This window comes from Melospiza melodia, chromosome 1, assembly GCF_035770615.1.
Source record: "Melospiza melodia melodia isolate bMelMel2 chromosome 1, bMelMel2.pri, whole genome shotgun sequence".
Lineage (NCBI taxonomy): Eukaryota > Metazoa > Chordata > Aves > Passeriformes > Passerellidae > Melospiza > Melospiza melodia.
In genome coordinates this window covers 8,301,742-8,328,737 of record NC_086194.1, presented here as the reverse complement: position 1 = coordinate 8,328,737, position 26,996 = coordinate 8,301,742, and the positions used below count along the sequence as shown (strand labels likewise).

The following is a 26,996-nucleotide window of genomic DNA, read 5'->3' as shown; positions in this document are numbered from 1 at the left end:
ACCCAGCATTGCCAAGATAGATCTCAAGTGAAGAGGTCCTCAAGGCTGTGTCCAAATTAAAGATAATAAATAGGAAGGGGAGGAGACTATGGAGGGCTTCAGCCAAAGTTGTGCTGCTGTGCAAGATAAAATCCATGGGAGGGAAAGCCATGGGGGCAGGAGAGTGGACAAAGCCCATACAATCCTGCAAGGTCAGGTTTTGCAGCAGTCTGGACTTCTGGAGTGTTTCAAAATTTTTTTCCTTTTGCTTGTCTGTCTGACCCAAGGACTGCCTGGGTCACAAATAGAGGATTCCTTCCTCCTTCCTGGGATTTAACTTTTATCCCCTCATCCTGGCCATGTGCTTTACCTGCTGAACCTCTTCTAGAAAAAACAGCTCCCTACAGCAGCAGAAAAAGTCCTTCCCAGCTGGCAGGGAAAGGGCCTCTCTTTAGGGGACACCTCAGGCTGTGTGTCTTACATGGTGGGAAATGTCTCCATGTGTGGGCAAAGATCCTGAACCCCATGGAGGGAGGCAGGGGTGAGGGAATCCTGGTCTAGGGAGAGCTCATTCCCCTGGTACCAGTCTGAGTGTGAACCAGGGGGATCCAGGGCATTATCTTGCCAATGAACCCAAGGAGGATGTGAGATTTCACATGACGTTTTGTGTGTCACTGACTGTAACTTCCCTTTTGAGACACTCTGATGTAACCCCAGCTCCTCAAATAACACTTCAGGTACCTGATCCTGTTTTCACTGCCCATCTCTGCTGGCCAGGCAGACAAACCCTTGCCCTTCCCAGTTAATATATTTCAGAGATCTCTCAGCAGTAGTTATTGCTTCAGTGACTATTCACCCTGCTTCTGCAAAGCCTGGCCCTTTATCAAAGCCACAGCCCCCACAAAAGTGGCAGAGCAACAGCCTATTACGTTTAGTTAAATATTAAGATTCTCATTTAATTATGGCATACACAAGTAGCTTTATCAGCAGAAAGGGGCTTGCCACGTAGGGGAATTTAGTCAAGCCCTTTTATTTGTTCATATAATTGCATTCACAGAAAGCCAGGAAGACTGGGGAGGAAATAAAAAAGATTGGCATATCTCCTAAAGGACTTTCCTTTTTGCTTTAGGACCACAGGGAGCTTGAGTCTGTGGAGTACAAATGGTCATTGCTTAATTAAATGTAAGCATTCTCTAATATTCAGTGCAACTCACTATTATCAGATTATTGCAGAATACAGAGGCAGAGTCCCTTTTATAGAGTAATGGGCTCATATTAAATAAGTAAATTCAGTAACATGCAACTGTCAGCTGCCCTTTATTCAAAAGCAAAAGAATGAGGGGGAAAAAAGAAAAGAACCAGGGGAAATGGTAATTTTATGCAGAAAATCATGAATTTCAGTGGAGGATGTGTTCTGCACATGAGTAGACTGAGTTCTCTGTGTAATAGATACTACTCATATGCATCTGTCAAAGCAAAACTAGTCCTGGTGTGTTTTGGTTTAGTTTCTAAAGCCCTTCATTTACTGTTTCTGTTTTATATTGTCTGTCATTTTATTCACATAAAAGTATTTTACAAAACTGTACAGGAGGGTATGAAACCACTCATGAGAGCCCTATCCCATGCTGGTATAGCCACTCAGACACCTCCATGTCTACGGTAAAATTCAGGTGTTTTATTTAAAGTGGGGGAGAAAGAAAGTGACTTTGGAGCTGCAGGTCAGGGTGAAGAAACTCTCCTGTCTGAAGGGCCTTGTGAAAATCAGCTGGGCTGCTCTGGGGTTATCCCTGGGGAGGGCACTGCCAAACTCAGGCTCTGCTGGGATGAAGAAGGACCCGACACTCCCTGGTGCCAAAAGCCTTTCCTGTGACACTCACTGCCTCCAGTGGGAAATGAAACAGGTCAGCATTTCACAGTAAATCTTTAGTATATAAACCAAATTTCTTGATTTCCTCAGTCTCTTTTTTTTTTCTTTTTAGACAAGACCAGTGAGTGGCTGTAAATCCAGATAAGTAAAACTTATACTTGACAAACTGGTATTGACTGTGTATAAAGCAGATAGAAATAGAATAAAGGTGTTGCTTAATACTTGGATCATATCAGTGCCTGAAGTCCCTCACTGCAGTTAGGGCTAATTCTTTGTTAAAATGAAATATGATATTTCCTAGCAAAATGATGGGAGCAGATAAATCTTGGTTTCACATGAGACTCAGTGCCACACTCTGTCACAGTGGGACCCCAGAATCTCCACGGATTTTTGGACTCTGCATAGTCAGTCTGCTAATGGCTATAAAGGGTGCCAAATATTTCATGGGATGAAACCTGTTTTTGGAATAATTCCAGCTTTGCACTGATGTAGATGCAAATCATTAGCATGACAAAGCTTTACCAAACAATAAGTGCTACAATCTCCATGGACAGATCTGGGAACCAGGCAGAGGCACCACTTGTGGGGCTCCCTCCCCTGCATTATCTCTGATAATTCATATCAGAGTAATTTTATTAAAACCACAGATTAGGCTAAATATTTCTCATATTTATCTTATCTTATTTCTTATATATGAGACGCAAAACAAAATTAGAGGAAGACTAACAAAAAGAGAAATTTGAATTATGCATTTTTTTGAGACAGAGGATAACAAACATGCGCCAACCAGTTTTTTCACCCCAAACAGCAGCTGTTGTGATGGCAGTACAACAGCTCTGCACATCCCTCTGCCTTGCAGAAAACTTGCATTTAGGCAGAGTCTGGAGTCCCCAGGAGTGTAAGTTTAGCAAAGAGCAGCCACATCTCACTGTCCTGCCTGGCTGCTTTTCTCTGAAGAGTTGCAAAGCTCAAGCCCATCCTTACTCTGTGCATCTGTTGTGTTGTGAACAGTCACCATCGGGACACGGGGACCTTGGAAAGGAAGAGAAAAGAACTTGGTTAAATTTCTGTCAAAACACACACACAGACACACGTGAACCTGGGTTTGAATTCCATGGAGCTGAAGGCTCTTGGGACTTGCTTTTCATGCAAGAGTAATCTAAAAAGCAAATCACACTGGTGTTAGAAAGAGTTTATGACTAGATGACAGTACTGTAGACTCAAAGACATGTGAGGTTTCAAAGCTCTTTCCCAACAGACCACTAAATGCATCTTTCCCTAATTTGTAAACATTATAATTAGCACAAACACAATTAAATCACTTGCCTTTAAAATTATTCTAATGACACCCAAACATCACAGCACAAAGCATTTACATTTTGTATGCTATGGATAAATATTGCTGTTTTGCATATTACTTTCTCTTAATGAATTAAACACCAGCTTGGCTCTCACACTAAAAAGGGCCACATATTCTGTCTTAAAATGCAATATTTGGGTATTGAAACCAGTCAGTGTTGTACAAAGAGGATTATCATTACTATGCAGTGTACATGAGTGAACCACACAATTCCCTGCCACAGGATGCTGCAGCACTCAGGATGCCACAATTTTAACCACAAGATGCTGCAGGGTGCTTTAGTCCTTAGCACAGTGATCTGAGCTCATCTTCTTGTTCAGAAAACCATCAGGTGAGTGATTGATAGGAAAAAGGGATGGTACATGAGATCAAACTCATATTATGGCTGTCAGCTTCTCTTTATTTTTCAGTTGTCATCTGGTGACTGCTCTTGGAGACAGGACACTGGGCCGAGGTGAGCTGACCCAGGACAAACACTCACATGTTGCTCCCATGCCTGTTTGTAGATTTTTCCTTGGCCCTGACAGTACTGCTCAGGATGGAGAAAGTGGCCCTGCAGTGATTGTTAGCGTTCAAAAACACATAATCACGGAGCGATTATATGCACTGCTTTTTATTTAAGAGCTCTGGGAATCAGGGTATTACCCAAATCTGGTTCCGACCATACATCCAAGATGATCATGTTTTTATACTCTATTTTTATATAACTTTCAAGTTAATTATTAAACTTATATTGTTCTATTGTATGCATAGATTTCAGCTAAGCATATCCCCCCTCTGAATTCCCAACATAGTTTCTCATTACTCATCTTATGATTATATATTAATTATATTTAACTACTAAACAATCATCACATCTAACAATTATATCATTTATCATACTGCTTACGCAGGTGCAGTTGATCTGGGAAAACACAAAGCTTAACATTTTAGATTCTATCTTTAACTTTTTCCAGGGCTCCACTATCATGATGAAATGGTGAATTCTTCGCCTCAGAGACAGTGGAGATCTCACTTTCCTTCCCTTTCCCCACAGTGTAACGTGGTACAACAGCAGCAGGCGTGAGCAGCTGGGGGATCTCAGCTGTGTGCCCAGCAGAGATCCCAGCAGCAGGGCCAGGAGGTTCCCATGCTGCGCTTGTGGGAAGATCCCAGAACCAGAGACCCATGGAATCCCCTAGGTTGCAAAACACCTCTAAGATGATTGAGTCCAACCATTAACCCAGCACTGCCAAGCCCACTAAACCACGTCCCTCAGTGCCACATGTACTTGTCTTTTAAATACCTCCAGGAGTGGTGGCTCCACCACTTCCCTGGCCTATTCCAATGCTTGGGAAACCTTTTGGAGAAGCAATTTTTTCTAATATCCAGTCCAAACCTGCCCTGGTGAAACTTGAGGCCAGTTCCTCTTCACTATCACTATTCCTTGGAGGAGAGATCAACCCCACCTGGCTGCACCCTCCTTTAGGGAGGTTGTAGAGAGTGATAAGATCTCCCTGAGTTTGTTCTCCTAAACACCCCCAGCTCCCTCAGTTGCTCCTCCTCCTTGTGCTCCAGATCCTTCCCCACCTCTATTGCCCTTCCCTGGACAGGTTCCAGCACCTCCATGTCTTTCTTGTTGTGAGGGACCCAAAGCTGAACACTGAATATCAAAAAACCCAACGTTCTTTAGGCTTTGAAAGTAAGACAGCTTTAAGAGATGATTTTCCCTGAGATTTCAACACTTTTAAGTTGCCTTCTGAAGCTGTTCAACCTAAAAATCCCAAATCCTGTGGGATCACCACTTGTGCAATGGCAATTTGTGTAGGGCTGGCTGGGAGCATTCCTCTGAAATGCTGTAAATGGGAGTGTGCACACAAATGGCAACAAAAGCAGGTTCCTGTGAGCCATTCACACTGCTTTGGCGCATGAAATAAGTTCTTGAGAGAAAGAAAAGCTTTAAGGTGCTGTAATTGTGTCAGTGGTTTTCCCTGTGCTGCCGCATCCCATTGCAGGCAGTGTTTAATCAAGACTTTACCTATACAGAGAAAAGGCAGAAAATTATTTTACTTATAATTAAACTAATATTGCAACTAATATCAGTTGCCACCTGATTTCATTTCCTTGGAATCAATAATCTTCTCCTGTGACAATCCAACTCTTTTGTTAGCACCATCTTTTAGAATGCAGGAAGGTGAATTGTAATGCACTAAGGAAAACAGGTTTGCTCACCAGGATTTAGCTGAATTTACCTTTCTTCTACTGATATACATTGATATGCTTACCATATTTATTTATAAATCTGCCCTGCTTTTTCCCTGTAATCCCAGAAGCCAGACTGCTGGAAAAGCAGTGAAACCTAATAAACATGGGCATGATAAAATCATCACTGAAAATAAAAGGAATCCTCTCAAATGGCTTCAGTTGGAGCTAGAGCAATCCTTTAATTAACACCAAAATGCCAACAAAAAGAAAGGGATAAAGAAAGAAATACAATGCATATAATCCTTTTATTTTCTATTATATTTTTCATTTTTTTGTTGTTGTTGGCACTGACAAAGATGTGAGAAACTATTAAATAAAGAGGAATTCTAGTGTGTAGTTTAGTAAGTTAGATGTATTATATATTGTGTTAGTCTCTCTACTAACTACTGCTACTGTTACTGTGCCATCTCCCCAAATCAATGTTCTTAAGCAAAGTCCTATATAAAGATATTCAGTTTGAGATAATATGAAATTTAAAAAAGTAATTAAAAATTAACAAGTGTTTTTGGAAAAGTAGATTTTTAAATTGCCTGATTTTTGTTTTTTAAAAAGCAAGCTAAAATAATAAAGACAGAAAACTACAGAGTAGAATCATCTCTGTGAAAAGGATTAGTCTTAATATTAAATATTCTCAGTGATAACACTCCAGCTAGAGAATGCACTTCACTCGTGAGTGGGCTGAAAGTCATCAAGAAGAAAAAGTCAATTTTTTTTAGGAATGACATAAATTGCTTATTTCAATTGAGGTTTTTAAAGTAAAACAACCGAGTTACATGCTAAACTGCGTCTTTTAATGCATACACATCAGAAGTCTTTCAGCACTCACAAGTTGAGTGCCTAATGCCTGACAGGGACAGAAAGAATTCCTTGAAAGGAGAATTGTATATTCATTAACTGCCTCCCCAGCTTTATTTTTAAACCTGTGTTGGTGTGACAGTCCCATTACACATGCCATCTGCTAAATGCCATCCACTGTCATGTGTGGATCTGAGAGGGAAACCCAATTTGTTCAATGAGCTGCTGGGAGCTGACAGAAGCAGGGTGAGGACATCCCCTGCTCTGTCTCCTTCCTCCAGAGCCATCCAGAGGGGCTTTGATGGGGACTCCTGAGCCCCAGCACATTCTGCTGCTTCTGCTCTGTGATCTGCACTGATGATCCATCCCCCTGTGTCCACCTGCCCTCCTCAGGAACCTTGTGGCTGCTCTGCCTCTTGCTCACAGGGGCCCTGAGAGCATGGGAGTGCTGGGATCCTTGAAGGGTGAAACTCACTGGTGCTCCTTGAAGCATAAAACACAAAGTTCTCCCTCCACTTTAAAAAGTAAAGAGATACTGAGCTGTCAGGACCCAGCACATCCCTGTGGCTGTCCAGGACAGCCAGGAGCCCTGCCAGGGGTCTCAGAGACCCTGGCACAGAGCCCAAAACACCTGTGGGCTTGATTATGACCTGTGGAGCAAATTACCAACTTTGAAGCTCTGCAAGCCCAACAGTTTAGGTAGAATTATAGTGAAGTTATCATGGGGTGGAAAAGTAGAAGATGGTGTAGAAGATGGAGGGAACTGGGCGTGTCCAGCCTTTCTCCTTCTTCTTCTTGGCCTCCATCTTCTGGGTGATGTTGGCACTCACAGATTGGTTTAGAGTAGAAGCTCACTGTCTAATATAGGTGATAGGTATTGAAAAGTAATTGTAAACGTTGTACACGTAGTTTTTAGTATAAAGACTGCCCCGGGGCAGGCAGAGTGCCTGGAACTGTCCTGCTGAACAGACCTCAGCTGGACAGGAGAAAATATTTTACGGATAAGGAACAATAAACAACCTTGAGACTGAGAACTGAAGAGCTCTGACTCCTTCTTTGAGCACCAGGCTGGGAAAAGAGACTTTCTCACCCTTCTCGGTGTCACTGTGACAAGCTAAAGATCCCGACACTGAGCTGCTTTGCCCTGATTTGCAAGGGCAAGAGAGATCCAGCTCACACCTTGTAACCCCATGACTGTCCCCAAAATCATGGGCAGGGCACTTTCTGCATGCCATGGTGAAGAGCATGCTGTTGGATTTCTTGCCCCAGAGGGGTGGCTCCAAGCAGGGCTGTGACACTCCCCAAGGTGTGGGGCCTGGCACTGATGTTCCCTGACACCTCCACCAAAATTTTTAGAGGTGGCACCACACAGGCTCCTGCTGTCCCTCTCTGCATCCTGTGTGAGTGGCATGGGCTGTGCTTGAATGCCATTGCAGGCTGCACTCCCCTCTCCTGCCTCCAGCATTGTACCAGCCAGCTCCAGCACCCTGACAGAAATTTGAATGATGTTTCTTTATTTACAGCTTAAGAGAAAGGAGCAAAACTATTGACAGAACCTCTGTGTCCATCACACTCTGTACATCACAGATAGCTGCATGGTTAATAATGCTGCACAAGACTCTAGCTACATCAATTAGATTTTCAATTAATACAGCTGAAAGTCTGGGTTTATCATAAGGCCTTTGACTTTAAAACCATTACTGTAATTATCCATGCAAGAAGTAAATTGAGCTATATTGCTGTAATGACAACAGGCGAATTTATCATCCAGGAAGGGCAACCCATCATGACCTGAATGGGCACAGAAACTCAGTGCCTCAGTAATTTGATAAGAAAAAACACTGGCCATGGTTTTTCATCAATTTTTAAGCATCTTTTATTATTATTTCGAAGAGGGTTTTGCTTAAATATGAATGGAAAGAAGCAACTCTAGATATAAGGTAAGGTTAGATTTCTAAATTAAAAATGGAAAATCATTTTACAACCTTGAAGAAAATATTTACCAAACACTTGTTTTGTAATACTTTCTATATTCCAGAGTATTCCTGATGATCTAAACAGCATAGGGAATTATATCAGTTAATATAACTTTAAAATGAAAGTAGTGATTATGAAAAGAATATGAAGTAAAATTGAAGAAAAGTTAATCAAAATTATAGAAGTGTTTAAAAAGGATAAAAAGAGGAATTGTCTTATTCTTCTCATCTATATTCTCAAAGGCTTCAATGTTGCAGATAATTCAGACCAGAAGCTAAATTCACAGTGTGTAAACAATGAAAATTCAAATAGTCTCTGCCAGTGCCACCAGCATATCTCTTAAGCACTGATGAATGATTTAAAAGAGCAGCTGCAAGGGATGGGAGCTGAAAGGGTCTGGCTCTGCACAAGTGAGATAATTGGCAACAGCCATCTCTGTGTACAGATTCCAGATCTCTTTATTTGCTAATCCATGAATTATTTATATGTGCTGCATAAAGTTCATGTGTTGGGGGTGATGTTATCAGCCTAATAAATAAAGACATGGGGAGTTCCATGAACCACTGCTCACAATTAAAAGATTTCCCCAATTTGCAGCATTTTCCAGCTGATGCTGTGGACAGATGTTTGTGCTGTTTGCTTTGGCAACCTTGCTGACATAAACATCAAACAGATTTATGCTGCTATTCACTCTCCCCAAGGCATTTAATTTTTTAATCAAATCTTTACTTCCTCAAATGTAGCTTGTCTTGTAAAATAATCAATCCTGGCTTGTTCTCGGGCAACCACTCTGATGGTGCTGCTTGTCTCTGCCCTGTGTGATACTGGTAATAAATTTCATGCTTACTTTGTGTGGAGCAGAAATAAATCTGGGGGCTCTGAAGCAGCATCGGTTAGCAGTGACTAGAGGGAAAATGAACAAGACATTTGGTCTTAATTCCACTACACAGAACAAGGCTGATGGGTTCTTCAGAAGGTTGCTGGAATGAATAAACATGGTCAGGTCCATTCCATGGGATTTTGAGAGGTGCCTGCGAACAGCTTTGGGAAGCTGGGCTGGCGCTGAGCAGCCCATCCCGCTCTCTGCCCTATGGACACTGAAGGACACAGAGCCTCTGGGTCTGAGAAGATCCTCCCTTGCTGCTTCAGGAAATTTTGTGTTACAAAATATTGACAAAAACCCTCTAAATATAATTGGGTTTGTTGATGTCTTGCTTTTCTGGGAGAAGCTGCTTCCAACTTGAAGCTGTAGTGGCTGTCACTCCTGTTTACATCTTTTTGGGGTTGTTTCAATAATCTGTTTTCTACTAATCATGAGTATTTCCATTTTAGTCAGAGCAGTCATGTGTCCCCAAAAGCTCTCCTCCTGTCAGATAAACTAGACTATTTTAACTCCCTTTTGTAGGACAAAGTTGCTTTTCATCTTAGTCTTTGATGCAAAGGTGTTTTACATTCAGTTCCTCCTTCCTGAACAGAAATGACCAGAACTGCAGGTCATCCCTGCTGTTGAGGATGTCCTAATTGGTTTTTATAGTGAAACTGCTACTTGCTCATTCTGTGGAAAATTCCTTGCCTGATCCATCCTAAAAGAGCATTCACCTTTTCCATGACTCCACAGCAGGCAGGCAGTTTGCAGACATCCAGTGGGCAGCCTTGTGTGCCCAGGCACCATCTTCTGTGCTGAGGCATTTGTAACTTTTGAGCTTCAAACATACATGAAAAATTCTTACCCTGAGTCACCATTTGTCTAAATTTTTCTCTTTCTATTATTAATTTCTCCCAATCCAGCCCTGCAAGACATCCAGCCTCGCTAGTATTTATCTCTGCCTTCTGATGATGCTTATCAGCTTTTTCTCTAAAATTCCACCAGCTTCAACCAGCTTTGGGTTCCCAGGCTGCCAGGGAGCAATCTGGGTAAGGTCATTTCCCACAGCAGCTCCTAATGAGCCCTGCTGCTGATCTGCAATTTGCCTCTTACCCCTCTTCATCATAATCCACTTCCTTTTGCTGGCACTTAACCTTCGCTCACAACTCTTTCACTAATCTCCCTCTTCTCCTTCTTAATTAATATCAGCCAATGAGGTGTCACACTGAGTGCTTCCTGAGCACTTCCTCTTTTCCATGAGGCTTTGGATAAGGTTTTCAGAAGCATAATGCAATAATGCATGTGGATAGATCCAAAGAGGAACATGGCAAACATACAAATTCCAGGGCGTGGAGCAGGTGTCACTGTAGTGACAAGATCAGCTGTGAAAAGGAGATAGATTAGGAGAATTTTTTTGCAGAGTTCATGAGCCTGACAGTGCCCCGCTGGAGCTGCAAGTACCAGAGGGAGGAGGGAAAAACTCCAGTCTACATGGGGGTACTTGACTTTCCAAAATCCCAGGCTATTTTGTTGTAGTGTGCTGGTCCAAGCTATGAAATCTGAACAGAAAAATCTCCATGCTCAACTCACTCTTTTTTCCAGTTTCTGTTCTATTTGAATACCTCATTTAACCTCTTTCAAGTCAGTTTTAATCCAGGCTTCCTGCAAAGTCTGGAAAGAGATGAAACCAAAAGTTTACACTTGTCCCTATTTTTAAAGACTAGGTTTCTTATTGGATTAGCACATGCTGGTCCCTTCCAATCCAAACCATCCCATGATTCTATGATATTCAGGGAAAAAAAGATAATTCGTTATAATTGCAGCATGAAATAAAATATTCTGTCTCAGTGCCATTTACACTTCATTAACAGACTGAATAAAACCCCATTTAATATTTTCTGTTTATTTCATTAAAAACCTAGTATAAATTGATTTAGATAATCTTAATTTATTCTTTTCCATAAGTAAAATTCTCTTGCAACAAAATAATGGCTTCCTAGCTAATTAAGTAACAACTGGTGCTGGATATTAACTTAAAAAACACCACCAACAACCCATCAATACCATTGCTTCACATTGTCTAGTTATTAAGCTGTTTTCCTCTCATGAGTTCCCAGGTTTTAATACACCCTTAATGCACTGACTGCATTAATAAAGGGCTTAGCAACTACCATGCAAACAGCAAACAAAAGCCAGCAATAAACCTTACAGCTGGTCCAGCTGGCAACCAAGGTGAAAGAAGCAGTTTTCCTCAGAGGAAGCATTAAATCATGTGGGATGGTAACATCTGTACTACCCAGTGCAGAATAATGAGTTCATCCAAGGTTGCTCATATAGCTGGAAATAACGCACATGCACCCTGGTCTTGACATGCAGGAGGCTTCTGCCTGATTTGTGAGGCTTCATTATTTGGAGCATCAGAGGAAGCCTGTTGTCACGGTCATTTATCTCCTGCCAGTGGAGCTCAGATAAAATTTTATATGTACAGAATGACCAAGTGACAAGAGCCCTGGCTAGGAGCAGATGATAGATCACCTTCCTCTGGGCAATGCCAGGCAGCTCATATTTACAAGCAAGAACCAAAATGAAAACAGGGTGAAAATATTTAAAAGCAAAGAACACAGAGTTCTTTGCAGGAGAGGGCCATTTCAAAGAGGAGAGGAGTTTCTCTTTAATTCCACATTATTTTTTGAAGCACTGAAAATCACAGACATTTTCCTTCCATTTTCTTGTTAAATATTCATGCATATTAGTTTGGGTTCTTTTTCACCTGTTTTAATGTTACTGAGTGTTTATGGGGAGTCTACAACACATTAAAGATGTATAAGACTAGAGTGTAATCATTTATAACATAAATGAGAGATCTGCTTAAAGGAAGAAAAAATGTTCTGGAATATCCACAAAAGTCACCATATTAATTTATCTCAGACTATAAAAATAACTGAAGCCATCACTTTAATTAGTCTCAAACTGTATTCATAACTGTATTGTTAACAAGAGTTAGAAAAGAAGTTCTCACCCAACTCCCAAACCAACAATACCATCCTCTCTTTTCCGGCAGAAAAACCTCTGGTGGTACCTTCTGTGCCAAAAGGGGGTTTTTCATGCCAGCCTGCTGTTGTGCAGTTGTACAGTATGTGGGGGAGTGAGAATGAGCATACCCCACCCTGCTTTCACCCACAGGATCTGTGACCCATGAACCTCACACAAAGGGCTCGAGGAGCCAGAGCCAACCTCGGCTGTTAAGTAAGAAAAGGAGTCAAGTGAATGCAAATGTGAATTATATAGTAATTATAATATAAATAGGGCCCAGAGATTAAGCCTGTGCATGCTTTCAAACAGCAGAAACTAATTTAGGCTTCATAAGCCTCAGGAAAAGTTCCAGAAGGTCACAGTGTGCCTGGGAGCGCTAATTACAGCGGCCTGCCACCGCGTACACAACAACCCGGGGTGGTGGCAATCTTCCTTGTGTGGGAAACCACTCTGGTCACAGCAGATAACACTCCCCCAGTGTCCTGGGATGTGAGCAAGCCCTGGGAATGCCCGCCAGGCCCCAGCACGCTGCTGTGCCCGTTTAGCATCCCGCTGGGTGGCAACCTGCAGGCACATGGCTGGGGCAGAGCCCGTTCCTCAGGCCCTGAGCGCATTGCAGGACATTCAGCTGGGTGTGAACATTGCCTCTGTGGTTCTGGGGTTTTTAGACAGGTATTTCGGGTGTTTTGGGGTAGAACCCAAGCCAGGATACCTGGCTTTTGTGGTCACATAAAGATAGAACCACTTGGGTTCTAGCCCAAGATAGATATTGGGTATCTTGGGTGCCCGGCTCTACCTAGACAGACCCCCAGAGCACACAGTGAGCACTGTCGTAGACATCTTTTATGGAAAACCCTTTCTTTAGGATTTTTCCTCCTGAGAAGCTGAGAGGCCTCAGGAAAAAAATGTAGAAAATGATTATCTGCTGCTGTGAAATACAACAGGTGGATCTGTGATTGGCCCATGTTGAATGTTTGTAATTAATGGCCAATTACAGTGAGCTGGCTTCGACTCTCTGTCCAAGACACAAGCTTTTGTTATCATTCTTTGCTATTCTATTCTTAGCTATCCTTCTGATGAAATCTTTTCCTCTATTCTTTTAGTATAGTTTTAATGTAATATATATAATAAAATAATAAATCAAGCCTTCTGAAACATGGAGTCAGATCCTCAACTCTTCCCTCACCCTAAGACCCCTGTGAACACTGTCACAGAGCACTACCTGTGTTCAGACCCCCAGAGCACACACTGACAAATATTGGCTTTCTGCCCCTTGCTGGATACCCAGAACCCAGCCAAGGATAGCTCAGGCTGTTCAGAAAACACCAACTCTCAAGACCTGCACATCAATAACCAAGTAGCAAAAATTTATACTGAAAAATACTATAGTGGTGGGATTTTAAAAAAAATTACATCTGGGTGGACTGATGAAAACCAGATTTTATTTTTGAATGATATAGAATATAGATATCATTCTACTCTGGAGTGCAGCAGTAATAGGCTGTAGATATCAGGTGGCCCATAAAAAATTTCCAAATGATGCTTGGGATGGTCCTGTGCAGGGACTGGGGTTGACTTTGGTGATCCTTGTGGGACCCTTCCAACTCAGGGTATTCCATGTTTCTATGATGATGAAATCCTCACTGAGGTTCCCTAAGGCATTGAATTTGGAATTGTCCATTCTCATCCCCACCTCAGCACTTTGGTCCCATGCCAGCATGTCCCACTCCCTTGCAAGATCAGAAATGTTTGTAAAATCGTCCAGTAAAGCAGCAGAACAGCTTCTGGAACTTCTGATCCCAGCAGAAAAAAAATAAAAATCCATTTAATTTTAATTTAGTTCAGTTCCTGGGCCCAGCTCAGAGTGAGTCTGTTTGTGGCACAGGCAGCAGGTTGGTGAAAAAGCCAGAGAATGGATCTGCCCTGACTTTGCCTTCCAGTCCTTGTGGACAGGCAGTGCTGTGTTCCTCTGAGATGTACTGAGGAAAAATACAATAAGGAGCTTAACAGGGGGTTATTGCATTTCTCAGGAGGGTGAGGTGGTGCCCAGGGAGGCAGAACCTGTTGGGACAGCAGCAGAAACAACCTTCCCCTGGGTTTCCTCTTCCCAGTCACCACCTGGCAGTTATTGCTTATGGTTTCAGCAGTAAAAAAAAATATTTAAAGCAGGATCTCAACCTTGCCTGAGGTCTTCAGAGCTACTGGCATGTCTACATGGAGCTGCAGCCTCCAGCTGGTGCATATCCCAGCAATGAAATCCAGGTATCAGCTTTTCACATTTGTTTAAACCTAGGTGTGCCTTCTGCACTTTTATATCCATAGGCTCTTGACTTGGTTAATAAAACCCATTTTCAGTGCTAATAGTTATTTCAGCATCCAATTAAGTCTCTCTAGATCTCAACAACCTAATTTATCATGATATTTGCCAAAGGTCACCTGCCAAGATCTGGCCCTCTTAGCAGGACCAGCTGCACTTGGAAAGCATCTGCTTGAATTCCAGTAGGAAGTGAGCCTTTCTAAGATGCTTTGCCTTTACCATGATGGGCAGTTTTATGACATTTTAAGTTGACACAAATCCAGAAATCTTGCCAAGCAGCAGGCTTTCTACCTAACTAAATTTATGTAGGGATTAAGTGAAGGTATTTCCTCTCCATGCACTTAATATTGTTTTCAGGCCCAGGAGTGAGATATTTGTATCCACAACCACAAGCTTTCCCTGGTTATCTGCCAGAGATGCTCGAAGTCACCATGGACTTGTTACCTGGGGAGGTTAAATGGGACCTTCAGCTTCTTTGTCTCTCTAGGAAAAGAGTTTAGATTATTTTAAATTGGGCATTATGGACAGAAAAATCTCCTAATGAAATATTAGCCCAGTAGCATTTGAGAAGCAAATTCTTCTAAGAATTCTTCTTCTAAGAAGCTCAGTAGCTCCATATCACCCACCAGAAGCAGCTAGCACACACATGCATGTCTGAGCACCCTCCAAGTGAAAAAAAGCCACAGGAAGATAATTCCCCTTGCAATTATCTGCACTGGATTCCCAGATCCTGATACACTCCCAGTACTGTGAAAACACATAATAACATTTTTTACCAAAATGGGTTGTTACATTTTCCATATCTGCTTTTAGTGCTGCTGCAACTCACACCCCAATCGGGTTTGAGATCCCTGCCTGTCTCTAAAGGCACTGAGTGCTGCAATGGGGGCACAGGAGGCTGGGCTTGCTGCAGCCCTGTCCTGCAGCACACAGAGGGACACAGAGGGCTCCTCTGATGCTGCAGCACCTGGGAGGACTGGCCCTGCACTTAATGAGGCCCGTGGTGTAATCACAGGCTCGTTTTTGGGGTGCTGTTGAGACGAGGCACAGCGCGAACGTCTCCAGCCATGCCTTGTTGGCCCCTCACTCCAGGGCCATTTAATCACTTTTTCATGCTGGTCCTGTCACTGGAGTGCTCTCCTGCATACTGATGGCTGGGTTGCTGTGCTAGGAAGGTTTCTCTGCAGTGAATAGACTGAGGATTCACTGAAGCTTTCAAAACCATTCTGGAAATTTATCTGTCTCGGAGCCTCTGTGCCCCTTGTTGTCACTGCACACCTGAGCATGGCAGTCAGTAATGGACTTCATTTTCAGCTGGAATTACAAGACCTGCTTGAGTTCTTTAAAGGAGCTTGTGACAGCAGAAAAAAAACCCCAAATCCATGTCTCCTGTCCAGCATTTGGCAGCTGGTTAGGACTTCTCAGAGCACTGTTAGCAAATGTGTCCTTGAATTCTCCATGTTTGGATGTGGGTCAACAAATTAAAGCAACTGTTGTAAAAAACACCTGTTTGCAAGTGTATGTATCATAGGGATCCACATCCAAGTCAAGATTTAGAGACTCCAACAGTACTGTCCAAAAAACATGATTATTTTGTAACAGAAAGGGGAACAAAGAAGCAATCCACCTGCTTTTTGCAGATAAATTTGCCTAAATATGGAGCTGTTTTACAGTTCATAAATAGCCCAGTACACTGAGGGAAGAGCCAATGTGTACTTCCATTATGGCTTGCACTGATGTTTACCTGAGCATAACAACTGCTAATTACAACCTGCTTCCAGGGATGTTATTGATGAGACTGTGACATGCAACATTTCTATGTGATATTTAAGGCAACACATGGGCAATGCAGAGAGGTTTAAAACACTGCTTTATGCACTTGTGCTTTGTGAATCATTGATTTACATTCTGCTTGTCCATGGTTAGTTAAAATATCCTCGTCTCCAGATTTTCCATTGCTTTCCTGGGATGGTAGGTCTGGCCCAAATGGCACAGGTTAAAAGGTCTGATTAAATGAAGGAACTGAGGAAGATGTAGAGAGAGGTTCATTATTCTCCTGCCTGAGGGCATGAACCAACCTCTTATTGCAGGAGCTGGGCAGACACATCCCTGATGGGTACATTATTGCAAAAATCCTGAAGAGGGTTAATTATCCACCAGCCACAGTGGAGACAGGCTGCAGAAGGAGTCATATTTCTGGTCTGCTCCAGGAGTCAGTGCTGCTTTTCCTTGGAGCACTGCCTTGCAATATGAAGATGGAAATGGGGGTCACGATATTTGACTCCAGATGTGTCCATAGGCAAGCCCCCAATTCTCACTGTGCCTCTGCTCCCCACTTGGAAAAAGCATGAAAATGACCATCTGGAGAAAGGTTGCAAAAGGATTCTCACACCTTTCCATAATTCAAATTAAAACTTAGTGCAGTATTTATTTTGCCAGCAATAAAACTTCTACTCCCTGTATCCTGATAGATATCAGTATAGGATTTTCCTGAGATATTAAATAATATTAAGCTCTTTCTGTTGAAGGATCCATCAATGTAAAAATTGATGCCAAAAATATCTGTGTGACATGGCCCTCTGATTGTGATGGAGTCACAGAAGAATAATGTGATTTGATTCATTCACAGTGAAAGACAAATGTCATGATCTTCTGTCCTGAGGCAGAAAGGATTCAGACACTTTTATTCACAAACTAAGTCTTTATGAGTAGAGACCCTGTTTTTTGATGAATGTTGCATTCAAAATTTTCACAAGAGTGATATTTTAAGCAATTTTCATGTAAAAATTCTCCAAAGCCATTTATAAGAAGTCCAGATGAAACAGACTGAATCCATATGTAGATGGGCAAAACAAAGCAAAATATTAGTTTGTTAGTGAAATTCATCAACAAATCCATGTGATTTATTGATTTTAATTTATCTTTTCTATGGCACACATTCATTTCTGTCTAAATCAGCTGGAAATCCCATGAGAGAATAAAGATTTTCCAAAATATGAGTTTCCTCAAAAAAGGTCAACATCTTTATGCAGTAATGACATGAAGTATTGCCACAATACTAGAAACATTGCTCAGAATTTTATGTTTGCTGACATTAAGAAAAAAAAAAAATAAATCCTGGGGTTTAAATCTTGAGCTGAGCTATTGAGTGATGCTGGATGCTGAAGCTGGTGCTTCAAAGGTTTTCCCACCCACCCAGCTGCTGGCTGAGCTTATCTCACACTGTTCATGGGATATGCTGCACACAAAGCAGCATTAATGACCCAGTTTTCCCACTTTTCTGACCACCTCCAGCCTCCATTAAAAGTTCCCTTGCCCAGGAATGCTGGTCTGTGAGTTTTAGTAGGAAACCTTCCCATATTATTGAAAGAAAGCGGGAGAAATGCTGGTGGGCAATCCCTGACTGGGTTTAGAGAGGTGGCACTGCTCAAGGACACAAACCTGGGTTTGGATCCTGGCCCAAACACCTCAAATGCTTCTCCTAAAGCAGCCCTCATCAGAAAACACTAATTTCACATCAGAAAACACATATTTCTCATCAGAAAACACTGATTTCACTCAAAGGATTCCATGGCTTAGACTCACCCACACTACAAATTTCTCTATCTATTGTAAACTCCAGAAGCACCAAACATTTCAGACCTCTGTCATCTTGTGTTGTGTCCACATCAGTGGGCAGAACAACCTGGGATTCCAAATCACAGAATCACAGAATCACAGAATCACAGAATTTCAAGACTGGAAGAGACCTATAAGATCATCTAGTCCAGCCGATGTTCTAACTGTTCAACTAGATCATGGCAGCAAGTGCCACATCCAGTCTTTTTTTAAATTCTTCAAGGGATGATGCCTCCACCACCTCACTGGGTAAATGATTCCAGTTTCTGACCACTCTTTCTGTGAAGTATTTTCTTCTTACTTCTAACTTACATCTACCTTGACGCAACTTGAGACTGTGTCCTCTTGTTCTATCCGTTGTCGCCCGGAGAAAGAGGCCGACCCCCAGCTCACTACAGCCACCCTTCAGGAAGTTGTAGAGAGTGATGAGGTCACCCCTTAGTCTCCTTTTCTCCAGGCTGAACAACCCCAGCTCCCTCAGTCGCTCTTCATATGGCTTGTGTTCCAAGCCCTTTATTAGTTTCGTTGCTCTCCTCTGGACACGCTCAAGTAACTCGACATCCCTCCTGAAGTGAGGGGCCCAGAACTGGATGCAATACTCCAAGTGAGGCCTCACCAGTGCCGAGTACAGGGGAAGAATGACCTCTCTGCTCCTGCTGGCCACTCCATTTCTGATACTGGCCAGGATGGCATTGGCCCTCTTGGCTACCTGGGCACACTGCTGGCTCATATTCAATCGACTGTCAACCAGCACCCCCAGGTCCCTTTCCACCTGGGCACTATCCAGCCACTCCATCCCCAGCTTATATCGGTACAGGGGGTTATTATGGCCGAAGTGCAATACTCGGCACTTGGACTTATTGAAGCTCATCCCGTTTGATTCTGTCCATATGTCCAGCCTTTCCAAGTCTCTCTGAAGAATCCTACACCCCTCTAATTGATCTACACTCATTCCCAATTTGGTATCGTCAGCAAAACTACTAATAAAAGACTCTAGGCCCTCATCCATATCATCAATAAAAATATTGAACAAAACTGGTCCCAACACAGACCCCTGAGGGACACCACTGGTGACTGGTCGCCAGCCAGATGTGACACCATTCACCAGCACTCTCTGGGCCCGGCCATCCAGCCAGTTCTGAACCCAGCAAAGGGTATTCCTATCCAGACCACGGCCAGCTAGCTTGTGTAGGAGTATGCTATGGGATACAGTGTCGAAGGCCTTGCTGAAATCCAGAAAAACAACATCTACAGCCTTCCCTGCATCCACTAGCCGGGTTACCTGGTCATAAAAAGTGATCAGGTTAGTTAGACATGATTTACCCCTCCTAAATCCGTGCTGGCTGGGTCTGATACCCTGGCCATCCTGCAAATTTTGCATGATGGCACGTAATATGAACTGTTCCATTATTTTGCCAGGTATAGATGTTAGACTGACTGGTCTATAATTGCCAGGATCATCCTTTGCGCCCTTTTTGTGAATGGGTATCACATTGGCCAGCTTCCAGTCATCCGGAACCTCACCAGTAATCCACGACTGTTGGTAAATGATAGAGAGTGGCTTTGCAATCTCATTTGCCAACTCTCTCATCACCCTGGGGTGGATCCCGTCTGGTCCCATAGATTTGTGAATGTCCAAACATTTCAATAGTTCTGTAACTGCCTCTTCTTGGATAATGTGGGGACCATTCTGTTCCCTAAAACCATCTACCAGTCCAGACGGACGGGAGTCTTGAGGGCAAGTCATCTTCTCTTTAAAAACCGAGGTAAAATAGGCATTGAACACTTCTGCCTTCTCCTCATCTGTAAATACTAAATTCCCACCTGTGTCCATTAAGGAACAAAGGCTGGTCCTACCTTTTTTCCTACTATTAATATATTTATAAAAACATTTTTTGTTATCCTTAACAGCGGTCGCTATCCTGAGTTCAAACTGGGCTTTGGCCTCCCTAATTTTTTTCCTGCATACTCTAGCAGCCCTCTTGAATACATCCTTGGAGACCTGACCCTTTTTCCAACTCTGATACGTCCTCTTTTTATTCCTAAGCTCTTCCAAGATCTCCTTACCCAGCCAGGCTGGACGTTTGGCCCGTTGACTGATCTTTCGGGATACAGGAATGGTTTGTTCCTGCGCCTTCAAGATCTCTGCCTTGAAGTAAGCCCACCCTTCCTGAACTCCTTTATTTTTAAGGGCGGCTTCCCAAGGGACACTCTGAATTAATCTCTTAAACAGGCCAAAGTCCGCCCTCCGGAAATCCAATGTACGAGTTTTACTCGTGCTCCTCCTAACATCGCCAAGTATTGAAAACTCTATTATTTCATGATCGCTCTGCCCTAAACGACCTCCAACCATCACGTCCCCCACCAGCCCATCCCTGTTTGTAAATAACAAATCTAATGTAGTCCCTTCCCTGGTGGGTTCATCTACCAGTTGTAACAAAAAGTTATCTTCCATAGTTTCTAAGAATTTTCTTGATTGCCTCTTGACTGCTGTGTTAAATTCCCAGCAGATATCTGGTAGATTAAAGTCACCAACAAGAACAAGGGTTGATGCTCTTGAAACGTTGCACAACTGCTTATAGAATAGATCGTCGACTTCTTCTTCTTGATCAGGTCGACGATAACAGACTCCCAATGTGATGTCGGCGTAGTTAGCCTTCCCCTTAATTCTTATCCATAAACATTCGACACCTTCTTCCTTTGTTTCAATTTCAATGGCATCGAAGGTTTGCTTAATATAAAGAGCTACGCCACCTCCTCTTCTTCCTTTTCTATCTCTCCTGAAGAGTCTGTATCCAGCCAATGTAGTACTCCAGTTATATGAGTCATCCCACCACGTTTCCGTGATGGCAACTACATCATAGCTTTGCAGTTGTACCATGGCCTCCAGCTCTTCTTGTTTGTTGCCCAAACTTCGTGCATTTGTATACATGCACTTCATCTGGGCAACTGAGTTCACCCCTATCTTACGTTTACAAAGGATTCCAAAGGATTCCAAACTAGAGATTTAGACCTCTCCACAGTGGAAGGCTGAACCTTGTTAAATCATGCTCTGGGCTCTTTGGTGCCAAAATGTGTTTGACAGCAAAGTCAGGACAACCTGCCAAAGAGCAGAGCCAGATCATTTGATGAAACGTGTTAGTGAAAATCTTTCCTGACCCCAGCAAAATTCTGGAAAATAAAACAAATGTGGAACAACAAAAGGACTTTTCAAGGCTCAGCATAAACCCATTAAGTGAAAGCAGCAAGTGATGCTCGCAAGTGCTCCCATCTCCAGATGGTCTTTCCAAGTTTCACCAAGAGGGAGGAAAGAAGGTGATTAAATTCTCAAGAAACAGTTTAAGGAGCTGAGAAGTTTATAGCTACCTGCTGCTTCTATAAAGAAGAAAAACTTGCAGCACTTTAAAACTCATAAAAGCACAGACGGAATGAATGAATGTCCAATGGCATGAGAAACTTGACTCAGATCATTGCTAATTTGGTTGTGCTGCTCCTTCATTAGTGTGAATCACTCTCAGAGGAGATCCTTAAATTGCAGAGCTTTTTCTAATCAGTGCTTTTGTGCCACTTGTTATCTGTGAATGGGATTGAAACACGATTTTGTCTGGCAAGATGTAAGAGCAATAAATCCTATTTTTAGGATTTTAAAGATTTCCCAGGCCTATGGGCACCCCTCAGTGCTCAGGGCCAGCACTGCAGTGACAGAGCTGTTGTCACAACGGGGAAAAGCAGATATACCCAGACCAATTCCGTTTGTACTTGTTCTTTAGGTATTTAATCAAGCACAGCTCAGTTACAGCATAACATTTTGCTCCACAGCTGCAGAGTTGCCTGCTAGGAAAGGCAGAAATGGTTTCATTTTTGTTACCTGTCATTACTGATCTACAGCATCTAGGCTAAGCTGCTGAGAGCCACTGTGCCAGAGAGGAGCCAAATCAGGTGACAATATTTTAACATTTTTCTTAAAAAAAAAAAATCTGTTTTCTTCTCTTCAAAGAGAGAGGCAGCTTTAAAGTCATTTGGCCTGCACATGACTGACAATAAAGGCTGTCAGTCAGCCACAGACACAGCTTCCAGCAGAGATAATATTCAAAGAGACAGAATAAATAATAGTGGTTTTATGGCATTTTGGAACAAAGCAATTGTATTGTATCTGAAAGAAGAGGAAGAGCTATAGAAGAAGATAATTCCCTGTTCAGTTACACTGCTGCCCCTCCTCAAAGTGAAAGCTGTTTCTTCCCTGATTGGTGGCTGGTTGAAGAATAACACACAGTGTAGTGGCCAAGGCACTTCTCTATCCCCAGCAACCAGGCCAAGTGTGAGACAAATCTCCCCTTAGCACTTGTTACAGCCCTCTCCCCTCCAATTTTCTTTGTGACATCCCTAAAAATGATTAATCCCTTCTTGATAACGCATGATTAGGGAGAACTTTGATTAGCAGGCTGGTAAGCATCCCAAGAACAACTCTGCCCTTCTCCCATAATTTTCAGTGTGTATTAAATGTCATTTATTGCAGAGATGTATGCACAGGCCAGGTCTTCCCCTCTAATCCTCTTGCCTCAGGAGTCATTAACCCTTTGTGGGGAAAACCACACAAAACCTAGGTCCAGGATGAGCTTCTGGATGAGGTCAGCTGATGGAAAAGGACCAACTGATGTAAAGGATGCTTTGATGCCACAGACTGTAATGTCAGGGACTTGCACTCCAGGCTCCAGGAAACATTTGCCAGCTCTGTGAGTCCAGCTGAAAGTCTCTGTGAGCTCACAGATTTTTTTATGACAATGAAGACACTGCAGCCAAAACACCTGAGTGCCAGAGTGCCAATTGTGCTGTGCCAGGAAGGGCTGCTTCCCTTGCTTTCCCCATGAACAGCCTCATCAGGAGTTGGGTTTTGGTGGTGCTGCCTGGTTACACCGGGGAGAGACAGAAGGAACCACTGAAGACAAAGTGTCCCCATGTGTCACACACATCTTTTGTGAAAAATCCTTTCTTTGGGATTTTTCCTCCTGAGAAGCTGAGAGGCCTCAGGGGCAAAATGTAGACAATGGTTATCTGCTGCTGTGGAATGCAACAGGTGGATCTTTGATTAGCCCATGTTTGTTGTTTCTAATTAATGGCCAATCACAGTCAGCTGGCTTGGACAGACAGTCTGAGCCACAAACATTTATCATTCTCTCTTTTCTATTCTTAGCCAGCCTTCTGATGAAATCCTTTCTTCTATTCTTTTAGTATAGTTTTAATGTAATATACATCATAAAATAATAAATTTTATGATGTATATTACATTAAATAAATATATAATAAATAAACATACATCAAAAATAGTAAAAAAAAATGTTTCAAGCCTTCTGAAACATGGAGTCAGATCCTCATCTCTTCCCTCATCCTCGGGCCCCTGTGAATACTGTCACACACCCATGTACAGTGGAAATACTAAAACACAGCACAGTTGACTACAGGGGTAGAAATTGATAGGGCTTCATCCTTCAGAGAAGGAGCTATCACCTAAAATGGGCTTTAGTGCATTATTGCCTGGTGTCATTCAGACTTGCCTCCTACATATCTGAGTCCCACTCAAGAAACAGGAATAAATTGCTTCCCATAGCCAAAATTTGCTGTTTCTTATGCTTTTTAAATGAAAGTAAAATTTACATCCCATTTCAGATGAGAAAAATACAACCTCAATTAAATTTATGTATCAAATAGCAAACCACTTCCTTCCAGATTTTATTTCTGTTTATCTTAGAGGGAATCAGTGGAGGTGCTTGTGCTGGTTTATGAGAAGAGGCAGAAGTGTAAACCCATATATTTCATGGTGCAAATGACAGTAGGAGTGACCTTGGTCAAGCAGATATTGCTTTTTCAACCATGTCTAGAGGAGATAATCTAACAGCAGTCTGCAAAGCATCATGTTTCCTTAGATCCTGCTACAGTAATTCGATCATGAGCATATAAAATTAAATGAAAAATAAGGTAACTGGCCTTCTGGGACTGACTGATTGCAATAAATGCTGCCTCCTGACAGCAAGCACTACACTGTCCTCTTTCAAGAGAGGTTACCTTCTATTGCAGCAGCTGCTCTCATTTCAGCCTGTGCCAGGTAGCAAAGTTGTGAAATATATTCTGCAGGACAGCAAAAAATCTCTTAAAGAAATTATATGTTCCCTTTAAAGCATCAAAAGAGTGAGTAGAAAACTTCCAGCTCATGGCCTTTGGGATCAAATGAGCGATGCCAGTCCTTTCTTGTTTTCTTGGGGTTCTTTTAGGGTTGATATTTTGCCTTTCCCTTGCCTTTCATTTAAGTATCACAAAGTATTTTATAAGCACTGATTGATTGCTCAAATCTTACAAACCTTGCCATCCATTGTAGAGAAGTTCAGCTGAGCCACAGGCATGTCTGTGGCTCTAAACTCAAAGAAATTTGCAACAAAATGTCACAAAAGAAGAGACAGAGTGAAGCTGAGGTATGGCGGAGGTTATTCTCTGTCCGTACAGAGATTGTTTGTAAGCCATAAAAATTTGTCCATGTGTTTGTCCTGTGTACAGCTGACAAAATACAAATTTTTAAGCTATTACAGGCTTGATTACAGGAAAATAATTTAATTTAGCTACCTCCAAAGATACATATGGGGCTGACATTGGGTACACCAGTATGAACACACATTTTCATGTCACAGTCATAGAGCAGACAGCAAGACCCGAGCTCTGGGTGCTTTTATACACATTGATGAATTTTATATATTATGGAGATTTATGTACTTGACACATATTTAGATATAAATTTATGTGTGTTAGACGTGTTATGGAGAAAAAAAAGCACTAAACAGCCACAGGTACTGTCTGCCACTGTCTGGTCTTGAGCATTGGCTCCAACTCTGGGGGGATTTTTTGGGAGGAAGCAGAGATGGGAACTTGTGGCAGAAGCCCTTGGGGAAGAAGGCAAACTCTTGTTCAACCTGGTGGGCTTGTTCTGTCTGCTGTATCAACCACAGGATCTGCAGGGTCCCTTGATAGATCCTCATTCAAGGAGTGTGACAGTGTTCACAGGGGTCCGAGGATGAGGGAAGAGATGAGGATCTGATTCCATGTTTCAGAAGGCTTGATTTATTATTTTATTATATATATTATACTGAAACTATACTAAAAGAATAGAAGAAAGGATTTCAGCAGAAGGCTAGCTAAGAATAGAAAAAGACAGAATAATAACAAAAACTTGTGACTCGGACAGGAAGTCTGAGCCAGCTGACTGTGATTTGCCATTAATTAGAAACAACCACATGAGACCAATCACAGATGCACCTGTTGCATTCCAGAGCAGCAGATAATCAATGTTTACATTTTGTTCCTGAGGCCTCCCAGATTCTCAGGAGGAAAAATCCTAAGGAAAGGATTTTTCATAAAAGATGTCTGTGACAAAGGAGCTTTTCCTTTTTTGTGTTATATGTGCATATGATTAAATAAGATTTCCTGTTAATCTAAACAATATCAGAGCATGAATGCTTCTGAGCAATGACCCAACACCCTGAGGAGCTGAGGCATGGCCAAGCTGTGGCTGAGCAGTCTGAGGAGCTGTGCAAGAGGAATTGTCCTCTTAGTGGATCCAGGTGATTCTCCATGAAACCACATGTTTATATCACCAAAGCCTGACAGGATGATGTTTTTACCCAGAAATTTGTGCTTCATCCAGAACAGAGGTTTCCACTGACCTGGCTGACAGCAGCTGCAGCAGGAGCCAGAGGGAGCTGTCCCTGCTGCAAGTGCACCCACAGCACTCATTTGAATTGGATGGATCCTACACGAAAAATGCCAAAAAGAAATGTGGTTCCTGCAAACTGCTTGAAAGCCAACAGGTTAAAAGATCTCTCACTTTCAGTCATGTAAATAAGGAATAACTCCAGCAAATGCAATAGACTGATATTTTTATAAAATCACTGAAAATGGATATTTTGCCAAGGTTTCTGGACTTTCTCATGTATGCATATTTTTTTAAAGTTTTCTGAATGGAGACACTGAGATGAGCTCCACAGATGAATCTAAGCTGAATTTGTGCTACAGTGAGATTTGAGGATTTACTCTTGAAGTCCTGAATAACTAAAATTCAGACAAAGATATATTCAGCAGATGTAAATATATATAATCCTAATGACCTTATAATTGAGTTATTGTTTACAGCAGCTGAGGATCAGACCCATAGTTTATTTTTCAAAATCATTATCTTGTGTACTCGATTAATGTAAACACTAATAAAACTAATTAATCTCTTCAGGTTTCACTGCAGGTTTTTTGTGGATGAGATATAATGTAATCAAAAACAAATCACCTCATAATTGTTGATAAGGCCATTTAGAAACCTTAATTTTGTTATTCACAAATGCTTCTAATTACAATAAAAGAATTATCTTGGTGCAAAGGAAATGTACATTGTCTCTGGTAGCTCCTGATAGATGTTTTTGAAATGGAAACAAGAAGAAAACTAAGCAAGGTTTTTCTTTTTAAGGGAAGAACTTAGTAAACATGATATTTACTACAGAATTGAATGTTTATTGACAAATGACACTTCTCTGCATGTGTCTGCCATAACTATAAATGCAGATTTACAGATAAGTGCATTAAGTTAATTAGTCCATTAAATCAATTAGTGTATTGCCCTGTTAATGCTCTTTTTCTGTACTGTGCTGCTAGATATTTTTTTTAGTACCTCTAAATGCCTCTGACATGCAACCTATCATTGCCTTCCAGGTGAAAAACATGTTTTTACAATTGTCCTAGTCCAGGTATTTTACTTTATACAAACGGTTCTACTTCTCCACTTTATCTTGATTATTTCCCATTTTACCATCTCAAATATTCCTTCCTTACCCTTGGTGCTCACCACAAACAGTGGCAGCAGTGGATACTTGGCAGTCAGAGAAGGGGCAGCCCCTGCATGACCAGAGCCCAC

The 26,996-nt window shown here is 42.0% G+C and overlaps 1 protein-coding gene across 5 annotated transcripts in view; it reads right to left on the bottom strand.

The window, feature by feature from the left end:
* Positions 1–26,996, bottom strand: part of DPP6 (dipeptidyl peptidase like 6) — a 574,879-nt gene that overhangs the window by 13,800 nt on the left and 534,083 nt on the right. For all 5 annotated transcript variants that reach the window (XM_063181571.1, XM_063181626.1, XM_063181427.1 and 2 more), the window contains exon 17: positions 2,831–2,878. In XM_063181571.1, coding sequence (XP_063037641.1) covers positions 2,831–2,878 — 48 coding nt within the window. The remainder of the gene's footprint in view (positions 1–2,830; positions 2,879–26,996) is intronic.